Source organism: Nuphar pumila, unplaced genomic scaffold (genome assembly GCF_984573655.1).
Source record: "Nuphar pumila unplaced genomic scaffold, dmNupPumi1.hap1.1 HAP1_SCAFFOLD_86, whole genome shotgun sequence".
NCBI classification, from domain to species: Eukaryota; Viridiplantae; Streptophyta; class Magnoliopsida; order Nymphaeales; family Nymphaeaceae; genus Nuphar; species Nuphar pumila.
This window is the reverse complement of record NW_028323174.1, coordinates 88,362-99,708: the sequence shown is the minus strand read 5'-3', so window position 1 is coordinate 99,708 and position 11,347 is coordinate 88,362. Positions and strand designations below refer to the sequence as shown.

The window sequence follows — 11,347 nt, the reverse complement described above, 5'->3', positions numbered from 1 at the left end:
TGCAATGAATATGTGCCGCTTCATCGAGGGAATGACGGTCGCTGATGCCAACGCACTCAGCACAAGCTGACAGCTTGGTGGGTATGTGCGCCTCCCCGCCGTGTGGGTTAGCAATAACGTGAATTTGCGTCACGCATGGTGCGCACAGGTAATCCAGGTTCAAGTCCTGCAGTGGTTGCAGTGCAGGAGGTGCAGGAAGATCCCCCACTGCCAGCGGCCTTGCAGACTCCCTTTATGGCCCTTCAACATCCGGCACATTGGCGAGCTCCTCAAAATGCTGTTCCGAGCACGAAGAAACATTGTCGAGATCCAACAGTGCACAAGCTTTGTGCACTGTTGTGTGTCGCACGGAAGAGATGGTTTGTTTCAGTCAGACTGTACGGAATAATCCTGCAGTTTAGAAGTTGAGGCATGGCTCCCACGAGGGCATATCTATATGATGCCGAGTAGATGTCACGCACAGGGCATGCACCTACCGGCATGCTACATACGGTACAGCTGGTCGCTTGATCACATCTCATTCTCTAAGATGGGAAAATAGCTCCTTAATTGCCAAGAGCAATAAACATGACGATCCTATTCATAAATGTCTTTGCAGCATGATGCACAATAATGCATGTCAGCATACCATGGTGAAAAGAATGTCACCATTTCTCCGTGGATGAGGTGGTGTTCTAAAAAGAAACAACATTTCTGGATCATGACGTGATGTTTTGCACATGCGGAGATCATGAGAGACCATGACCAAGCGACAACCAAGAGTTAGAAATCAGAACGACATGAACATAAGCTAAAGAAAAGCAATCAAGTCCATCAAGAACCACGCCAAGACCCCCCCAATGATCATGCTGCCCAAAGGGCTTCCACATCATGCTCCAGGGCTCTCCGGCATGCCACTGATTGCCCATAACGCAGGTCACTTCTCTGCACTTCTCTCCATTTCGCTCTTGGGAACAAACTTCAGCGCGGCAGCATTGATGCAGTATCGCAGGCCTGTTGGGCGCGGTCCTGCACAGGCTTGCACAACACTTGGCACCCAAACACTGCTTGCCACTATCGATGCAATCGTCTGAAGTCAGGCCTATCAGGCATGCGCAAACCAGGGATCGCACTTGCCATTGTTAGAGCACTTAGTGGCGAGAACACACAGATCCGTATAGACGATTTGAAATCAGAAACACTGCAGCCATGCAAACGGAGGCCCAGCGCTGGGTTGCTAGCTTTGCTGCGCCAGTGGGATATGACGAACTGCTTAATCGGGTGATATTCCAACATCTCCCCATTATGCAAAGGGAAGAAGCAAAGAATAGCCAAATGTCCATGTGCATGCAACAGTGTTGTATCAATCAAAACATACATCATCATAAGCTGGATGTTCAGCGTGCAAACAGAGAATAGAGGTCTTGCAAGAAGATTTGCGATGTTCTCCAATTGATGAAGTACTATGGTTGAAACACGTTGAAAGCACGTGAGTGTGTGGTCGCTGCAAAGAGGACATCAAGCGCCAAGGAACGCACCATCAGGGAAAACATGACCAAGATGAGCTCCAGATTTTGCGCAAACCACCTCCACTCTAGGCATGAACGGGATGCTGGTGTCCTTGATTTCCTTGACATGTGCGGGATCAATTGGCTCGTAAAACGAAGGCCATCCGGTACCCGAGTCAAACTTGGCTCTTGACTCGAAAAGAGGCAAGCCGCTGATGGCGTCAACATACACGCCTTCCTCCTTGTTGTCGTGTTTGTAGCCGTTCACCGTCTCACCAGAAAATGCACGCTCTGTCCCAGCTTGAAGTGTAACATAGCGCTGAAAGTCGGTCAACTTCCGAGCGCCTGCTGCGCGCTCCTCTGGCGTCAAAGGAGTGACATCAAAGCCTGATTTTGAAAGAACCCGCTCCTGGACTCCTCCCTCTGCACAATCATTTAAGCGGTGAGCATCATGATCAGATGTCATTCATCTATAATATCTTCTCGCACATACATCAGAGCAGTCACTGGAATTTGTGTCTCGACAACGCCTAGTATTCAGCAGTCACGCAGACAAGCTCTCCAGAAAAAGCAGCATAGTGCGAAAAGAAACAGGAATAAATTTTGCAACGTTTCCAGTCGTCAGACACAAGAATCCATGGTAGACACATGTATTTCACAACGAGGCCTGTCAACCGCACATTCGCACCCTATACAATCGTACCTGAAGGCTTCCAGCCTGCGGAGGTACTCGATCCCGAGTTTCCCATGTCATACTCCTTGGTATCTCCAATAAAAGGGATCCAGGACGGTAACGCACGGCTTTTCAGCCACCTTGCAGGGCCCGGTGCGGTTCGTGCTGCGATGTCTGGCCTTCTGGCACAGCAGACCTTCGTCACGGATCTGCAAGGCTCACCATGCACCAGATTCAGTACTGATATCGTCCTGGTGGTACTCGTCCATGTCGGGACTTGTAGGTTCAAGTTCTCTTGATGTTACTGGCCATGTTGGGCAGAAACAAGTCGCGCCAAGGGCACCCGATAGCCTTATTCAACAGAATAGATAGAGACGAAAAGCACACCTTGTCGACAGGTATTGCATTCCCAGCAGGACAAATTGACCGAGTTGAACTATCTGGTGCCCGAGGAGTACAACTCAACCTAATTTGCACGGGTGACTGCCAGAGTTCAGAGTTTTGCAAGCCAGCACATGGGCCATTTGAAGTGGCCAAGGTGCATCGGTGTGCTCTAACCAGCTTCGACGAAGCCTTCGGAATATCTACCGACGTGCTGGATAGCTCAGTGATAGGACGCAGTATGTAATCAGACGTTTCGTGTACAATCTACACGATAGCTGCGACTCTAGATTGGTGAGTTGTTAGTCATTGCTGATAATCGTCACCCCATCTGTCTTATAGCACTGTGGTATGATTACGACCGTGCTTGGCATACGTCGTAAACGACTCTGGTGCACCAAGCACATCACTCTGTGCGCCTAGGTTTTGTGTGCACAAGATGCAAGCTACCCTTCATACTCGCTGCAGTCGCGCGTGTGCAGTTCCGTGCCATCTTGGCGGATGTTGCTTGCCAAGTTTGGTTCCGGCAACCTGTCGCCCGCTTTCGGAGAGGCGCAAGCATAGCTGTGCAGCTGGGAAGGATGCAAAATGGGAGGACTCGGCAATTTCGATGATAGACAAGAGTATGGGTATGACGTCAGTGTGGCTTTTCAAGCTTGCAAAATTGCATCAGGGCAACTCTCAACTCGTGAACCCTGAATTTGCAGGTACCTCTAAAGGTAGTCAGTCGTCCAACGGCTCTCCTGCTGGGCGTGAGCCGCTTGGAAATGGCGTTCTCATTCTCCTTGCGTTGAATTTCGCACTTTTCGCCCTTGACAGGATCGCCCACATGAGCTGGATTCCGCAGCTATATCTGTGGGGAGCGCGAGCACAATGGTGGCAATTCGTTACCAGCGCGTTTTGCCACGCCGATTTCCACCATCTCTCCAACAACATGTTCATGCTCTACGTGTTTGGCAAAACTGTCGAGGACGAGGAGGGGGCGGTTGGAGTCATCGTGTCATACCTGTTCTGTGCTGTAGGTATGCCCCCAACCTTCCTTCGCTGATAGCTTTCTTTCCATTTTAGCTGTGAGCCATGGGGCTCGTGATGGCACACAGTGCTGCACAACTGCGTAGAGAGTAGATTCCGAGTTGATGGCTGGGCAGTCAAAGATACTCTCATGTAAATGGGCAGGACAAGGCACCAAGGGTGACAAGGTCGCCACAGTATGTAGCGCATGTAACCTAACTCAATAGCACGCATGCAAAACGTAGCAGATTCGACAAGCAAGCGGGAATACTGGTCTTCTTTGTCTGTGGGTGGCACATATCTAAGATAGTTTTGGCACTACCCACCCATCCGGTCGACGTGTCCGTCCAGTAGGAATCCAACTGAAAACTGACATCAGCAGAGTTCATAGATGATGCCAGCATTTTTATTCTCTGATGTGTCTATAATGGCATCCTTTGCACGTGGGAGTAGCCCCGGGCTAAGGCGTGGGGTGGCGTGGAGGCCTTGAGCTGTGTGCCATCGGAGGTGAGTGTCCCCCATAGCACGCGATGGACAAACCAGTACACGATGTGCACAAAGTGTCTTTGGTTTCGTAAAGGCCGGCGGCATTGACCTCAGCAGAAAGTCTCATCTTCCTGCACAGGAAATGCAGCCGCAGGCACATGGATGCGGTAATGTTGTATCAGAATTTATCATTATCAGGCACAGATTCCACACGATTGGGGAGTGCCTGCTGGAGGGGTCCGCAGACAGGTCTTGAAAGGTCACACGATGTCACTAGCGACATTGCCAGAAGGATGCGGGGACAGCAGACGTTCTTATAATGCTACGTCAGCCTACCTGTGGTTCAGAGAGATGACTTCCTACTAAGCTTACTTGATGAGGTAACGTGTGTCATTTCCTTGAGATCGCTTGTATACACGTCCGTAGCAACTGCTTATAAGTTGAATGAAGCGAAACCTGATCTGGATCCCTAACCCGAGCGACGTACCAAATTGGCAGGGAATGAATACGTGCAAGAATAGCAGCTCATGGGCACGCAAGGTGTCTCAGCTGAGCAACCTCTGCCAGTGTTTCGCCAGGCAGAGTTTTTCATGGGTCCAGACGCCTGAGAATGCATGAATTTTGGGGACAGAAATGGGGGTCGAACCCCCATCTGGCGGAACACTGACCTCTGCGAGTGTGCTTGTCTTGTTACTTTGCATTGACACGAAGCCTCTGGTGGTGTGCAGGTGGATGTCTTGCGTCATATTACTTTATGCCAAAGGCCACGCTTCTCGGGGCGTCTGGTGCCTGCTTCGGTTTGTTTATCATCAGTGCTCTTCTCAAGCTCAGGCTTAGCTTCCGGAGGCTGCTGGAACTTGCAGCCATCACCCCTTTTGTCTATGATCAGGTGACGAGCAACGTTGCAGCTCAAGTTGGTGGCGGTATTGGGAACATCAGTCATGTTGGCCACCTGGGTGGAGCTGCAGCTGGGTTGTTGCTTGTTGGGTTGCTTTCATTGTTGCCTGCTGACAGCTGATATGGCTTTTGATTGCATCAAACCTTATGGGAAGTCCTGCTTTCGAATCGACTGATGCTCACAAGTGATCGCATGCTAGTTGTTGCTCTAGTTTGACTAACTTGGACATGCATCATCTTGCTAAAATGAAAAATGAAAGTTTGGACGCCGCCATATGCTGGCAGGTGTAATCTGCCGCGAATTTGCTGAGCAAGTTCTCTAGTTTTGGACGTGCATCATCTTGCTAGTTGGTCGCCTCTCCTGCTGTTAGAGCTGTGCCGGAGTCTTCATCCCTGCGTTTCGTCTTTGTGTGCATGGTCAAACGTCTTATCGCATGCGGTAACTGAATAGCAAAGCATGTTGCATGTCACACCATGTACGCAATGGATGTTTACAGGCCACGTTGCTCATGACAAGAAAGGAAGTTGCGCAGTGCAGTATGTTACTGCCAGTAACAGTAACCGGATTTCTACCAGTGGCGTGCAGCGAACAGTTTTCCACTGGCTAGCTTAACGCAGGGCTAGCCAAACAAGCGAAGCTGGAATAATGTATTGTACGGCCGCATGGGTGTCGCGGCGTCGCGGTTCCTATCAGAGCTTGGCGATTTGGTAGCGGCGGCGGGACGGGTGTCTAAAGCCGCTTTTGTCCGGACCGTGCGTCGGGAGCTCAGCTGCGCCCTTTGCAAGGGCAATGCGCGCATGTACTACAACGTGTGTTCTTGAATTGAGTCGTCCTTGTCTGCAGTTTATTTCTGCTTTGCTTTCCCGCTTCGTTGTAACACACTACAACTCTCTCTCCGCGCATTGCTGTGCGTGTTGGACACAACTTCCAGCCAGGATGTGATGAGCCAGCAGAGGGCCCGGTTGAGGTCTGACTTGCTTCGTTGTTTGTTTGTGTCGCTGTGTGCTTTGTCTTTCTTTTCTTTTGTTCGTCTTTCGGTAGCCTTTCCTAGTTTTGCCGGCCCTGTCGCTTGTAATATATTGTACGTGTACATGCGTTCAACAGCAGAATCATCCGTGCCCAACCCCAGTCAGTATCCGGGCGAGAAGCAAAGATCGTGGCGAATGAATAATGTCAATAAATGCATCCGGGATGATCGAACAGAAGACGTGGGCATTTCACATCAAACCGTGAGCCCTCTTGATTCTCCATGGTACCAGGTATGAACTTGAAGGTGCCGTCCATGTACTGGCCCAAATCTTGAACTTCCGTTTTGCTTTGGTAATTCACCTCCTCACACCCTGCACGCGGGTCATCAGAATGCCAGTTGTTCTGAGAAACTTCTCAGGGTGACACCGACACGTCGTTCCTTGCACAATGTAAGAGCAGCAAGGTAAACATTGATCACCCACCGTGGGAATATGAACAGTGACTACTTCTTCATACTCCACAGTTGCAGCAGGTTCAATGAAAGAGAGAACGACGACTGACAGAGCAAGCATACACCAGTAGATGCAAGCTTTGCAGCGCTGGCTGCAATTGACATACTTTGCATGACTGTGCCACACCTGGTTGGACAATGGGGTGCAAACCAACCACGCCCATGCCGTCCACATGGTCCGTTAAAACTCCACTCGGGGAGAAGATTCTCCAGTGTCGCGACTCCAGCTGACACCTTGATACCATACCCAAGGGTAGAGACGCGCCCTACGTGATGCCTTGACCGTCAAGAGCAGCAGAACATTCCCTGGGCCCTCCAGTAGACAGGAATTCCAAAAGCTTGGCAATGATTGGCTACGACCACCTCCAAATGGCGGGACAAGCATGGCTGGGTGAAAAAACCCGCATGACAAACATTGGACAACAGCACTCAGTTTGGAGACCACAAGCATTCACGTGTGCAGCTACATAGATATGAAAAACGCTTCGACATTGAGGTGATTGCTGATGTGAAGTTGACTAACAGCGCAGTGCACTTGATGCCCCCCAACTCAAGACTCTTGGGCGGGTATCCTTGAAATCATATCATAACAGGCAGTACTCTCGAGAGTTCTTGAGTGCGGGGACATAGAGCAGCACACAAGGAAGGCACGGTGACAGCAATGTTGTCAGAAAAAGTCGGCACCTCGGGCAACGCATGGCTGTAGCGGATGCAGTAGGAGAACGCGTAACGGCCTGCGCTGCTGTTCTCCACCTCGAGAAGGACGGACGCGCGAACTCGGACACCCTTTGATATTGCCTCTCCCACTAAGGACCCTTGTCAGGGAACAGGTGGATGCATTTGAGCACGCCTGCATGCAGTGCTCCAAAGATCAAGGATAAGAACAGCTTGTGCCGACGCTTGATTCCATAGATGCACTCGGATACGAATGCGCAATGCCCTCAGTTGTGATGTGAAAATCTGTCACATGTCTGCATGTGCTCGACACATCTTGCTCACACACGGAGTGCGGAAGGTTGTCAGGTGTACGCAATACGTGGTTTCCGCAATGATTGCACCTACTTACTTGAAGTTGCCAATGTCAATGTGGAAGCGGTTGTGTTGTCAAAAGACACGTCGTCATCATCATCGTTGCATCATTGCGCTTGACCTCGACGTGACCACTCCTCTCGGGATGGCACTTTGCAGCTTTGGTGTCAGCTTGCTGTCCATGTAACCCTTGTTGCAAGAAGTGATTGGAATAGTTACTTTCACAAAGACTGTGCACAAAGAATCAAGTTGAGTAAATTGCGTGCTCTCTGCAAAGCGCAATTCACACGAGCCCAGGGTCGCTGATGCACGAGCACGCAACCCATGCACGCAAAATGATCAAAAGGTAGCAGTGCTTCGCCAGACCCGGTCATTTGCCGGGTCCAGATGCCCGCAAATGCATGAACGAATTCTGGACGAAATGGGGCCGAAACCCATTCTGCCGAAGCACTGAGGGGCAGCATGGAGAACATCTGCACATTGAAGAAGGAGCAGCGGAGAGCGACAAGCGCGGGGGAAGTACCGCCTGTCAGAAACGCACCTTGACTGTCATGGAGCCCCAGCCACCCAGTTGTGTCGAGCTTGACCATGTTGCAGACTGGGTAGACTCCACTTTGCAGGCGCTCCGTGTAAGTGTGCAGCCAAGTTGTCAATTGCCCATGGGCATTGGCTGTTGCGCTTGCTGGCTGAACCAAAGGTACCACCATATGTGACTTCCCCAGTCCCACCACCTGCGAAATGAAGATCACCTGCCTTCAGTGCATGGTATAGCTGTGTAGCAATTGCGTCTATAAATGTGTGGAACCACCAGCTAGTACTTTCTGTGTCACGTTGACCTACATCGACAGGCAACACAGCATAAGCTGGCCGACATCATCACCATCGCACTTGCAAAACGTCACAAGACTTAGTTTATGGGCAGTTACGCCCCTTTCAAATAATGGTCGCTCACGGCCAACAAAACAAGAAGCAACAGACCCAGCCCATGTGCCCTTACTGTGGTTTTGCACGTATGGTTGCCGCGTTACCCGTTCAGTCAAAAAGGCAGCCTCAAGCAGATTTGCACGCTTGCGTGACAACTCACATGCAGCCTACGAAACCTCACCACGGATGCCAAGACGCCAGGGTCCGAAAGGGGTAGCGAGGAGTACACAGCCTTTTTCAGAACAACACGACTGAGAGCCGGCACCTCGTGCCCAGGTTCTCCTTTACTCTAACAGATTTGCAAGGTGCATGTCCTTATACAACACCGTTATAGTAGCAGGTAACCGGCACGGAAAGCGACACTAAGATGTGTCCAAAGAGGCCATAACAACGCGCTTCAGAAGGCTCCGATGGTGGGGCGGCACCTCGCCAGTGACGCAATCAATGCCGATGGCCTTGCTGAGTCGGCTGCGGACGAGAGTTCTGAACAGCGGTGATGCGCCAAACGTGATCATCCCCGGCCGCTGCCAGACCTCCTCCGACATCGCGCATGCGTCTTTGAGAGGGATCAGCGCCGAGGAGATGAAGTGGTTATAGATGACATAAGAGCCAAAAAGCCCCAGCGTGTCTTCCGGGATGATGTGCCTGGGCCCATTGCCCCCGGCCGGTGATCTTTCTGGCCGTCGTGCAAAAGGTACACGGCGGCCAGCTCATCTGGTATCCTGTGGCCAAAGCTTGCCTCGCACTGCTCCAAATCCTGGACAGTGATACCAAGCGTCTGAGTGACTGAGGGATGCAGAGCTGATTGCTTGATGCAGCCAACGTCCATGTGGATGCGGTAGTGGTGTCACTATCATCATTTATCGATAATAAATCACATATACAAGGGCAAGAACTACGGCTCAGGCAACCAAGAAAGCAACGAAGTACCCTCATTATCATCGTTGCATTAAATCAAGCAACAGAATGATCATAGCTCTTATCCGAACTACATCAAATTCATGCGAACGCACGTTGTCACCATCATGCGTGGTGCTGTGGGCGTGCTATGTCCTGCTTTCTGTTTCACCTTTTTATTGCTGCACCATGCCATCTGCCAATGCACGACATGCATCTTGATCACAGCTCACATGGGCGCTGGGCTAATGAGATTGATGACGATGCAGCTTGTTGAATCACTAGCGCATCCACATGAAGGCCACAACCTTTCACATGGCGGAAAGTATGCATTCGGAGTTGTCAGTTGCCAGAACTCCAAGTTGGTTGACGCGCGTCTGTGTGGCAGGTACAGTATAGAGTATGCGGAACAATTGCAGGGAAGCAACAAGAAACAGGTACTCCCTCACTGCCGAACCTTGTTCGGAATGAAGGAATAAATAAGGATGCAGGCGGCCATGCTATCGCAGTTTACGGCTTACAGGTCTGTTTGGAAAGAGACACGGAAACAATGTAGAAGACCACCATTGTGCGCTGTCTTGACCTGCCCCCGTGAAGAAGGCATGCCAAGCGAAGTCGTGTGCATGTTTTCAGAAATGCATTTTCACAACTCTCCATAGTGTCTTCGTTCCTCCAATGCCCAAGATAGGTTTGTGAATTAGCTCCATGAATTGCATTCACAGTCACCTTAAAAGCAGGAAACAGCACCTCGTGCGAAATGCCAGGCCGTAAGGGTTTTGAGGATTTCGGGGAGCGCATCAGTGGCCCACGCCTTGAACTCGGCCCAGAAACCGACCCCCACCAAGCAACGTTCGTGATTTCGGCCCATGAACAGCGACATCCATGCAATGAATGCTTGTCTCCAGGGACGCACAGGCGTCACCCCTTGGTCCTTCAAACAGCTCCATCGTTCTGGGGAGCAGACTCTTGCGATGATCGTAGACCAACGGGTATCGGGCTGCCACGTACCACAAGAACACACATGAAACCCTGATTATTGTTTACATCCCGAGTATGCAAACGTCAAACGAACAAATGAGTGGGAAACAGCCTGGAAACCCTACGGAGCAAGCGTACACGCGACAGCGTCATTCTGGACGCGAAGTTTTATCAAAATGTTCCGATTCAATATGTGTCATACCTTCGCATCCTTGTGTTTTGAACACTTCCATTGTCCATTTCTGCCACATGTTATCCGCTCTGCTGGCGGTAAGAAACGTTTTGTTCAGGGTTCCAAAGCGTTCGCAGTCGCGAGGGCTGCACAAAGCCAGGATATTGGATAGTACTGCGCCATCGAGACTCCCAAACGAGACATCCATCACAAGCTGCACCCATACGGCGTGTATGCGCTTTTCGACAACCACGACACAATGTATGCAAGGTACCGTTCAACACGATTGCGAAGCTGGAAGCCCAAGGGGTGAATGTTGCCATGAAGCATACGAGCTTAGCTTTTGACGAGCCGAATGAGCATGGTACCCAGCCCAGGCCCAAAGCTAGCTCAGCGCAATCTATCTCCTGATAAACCTCTGAAATGATTACGGCAATTCCCGAGGCGAGCTTCATAAACGTCACAGACACATGTAGACAGGCACCTGTAGATAGAAGGGGCTATGATTCTTGGAGAATTGTGCATGCAATGTCCTGCCACCGGGCACAGGCCTGCAACCTCAAATATATTTACTGTGGTGTGTGTAAGCGAAGGCGTTTAATTGCCAAGTATGTTATGAGGCAGAGAAGTAGATGCAAGAGTGGCAAGCAAGGGGACAACATGGCAGAAGGTTCGCAGATGAATGCAGAACTCCTGCCAGTGTCGGCAAACGTCCGCACAGACAAGTCCGGCTGCTGGAGCACCTGTAAATTGTTCGTCGCATCCTTTGCGCTGATCTCGGCTCATGTGTTGCTGGGTGCGGGCTCCTTTCATGCGACTTTTACCTGCAGACGGACAATATGCAATGGACAGTTCAACAGGGTTGTCCGTGACTTTCTGCAACCGGAACGCGGAGACGACTGCGATCTCGCCCAAAGTGTATCATACCTTG

At 50.8% G+C, this 11,347-nt stretch overlaps 1 protein-coding gene across 1 annotated transcript; it reads right to left on the bottom strand.

Moving 5' to 3' along the window:
• Nucleotides 1-883: 883 nt before the first annotated feature.
• LOC149811274 (uncharacterized) lies at nucleotides 884-2,642 on the bottom strand. Its single transcript, XM_089993987.1, has 4 exons — nucleotides 2,548-2,642; nucleotides 2,191-2,369; nucleotides 1,518-1,910; nucleotides 884-1,008 (listed from the first exon to the last, which is right to left on the bottom strand). The coding sequence occupies exons 1-4, from the start codon at nucleotides 2,565-2,567 to the stop codon at nucleotides 917-919; spliced, it is 684 nt and encodes a 227-aa protein (XP_089850113.1). The 5' UTR covers nucleotides 2,568-2,642; the 3' UTR covers nucleotides 884-916.
• Between the last annotated feature and the right edge of the window lie 8,705 nt (nucleotides 2,643-11,347).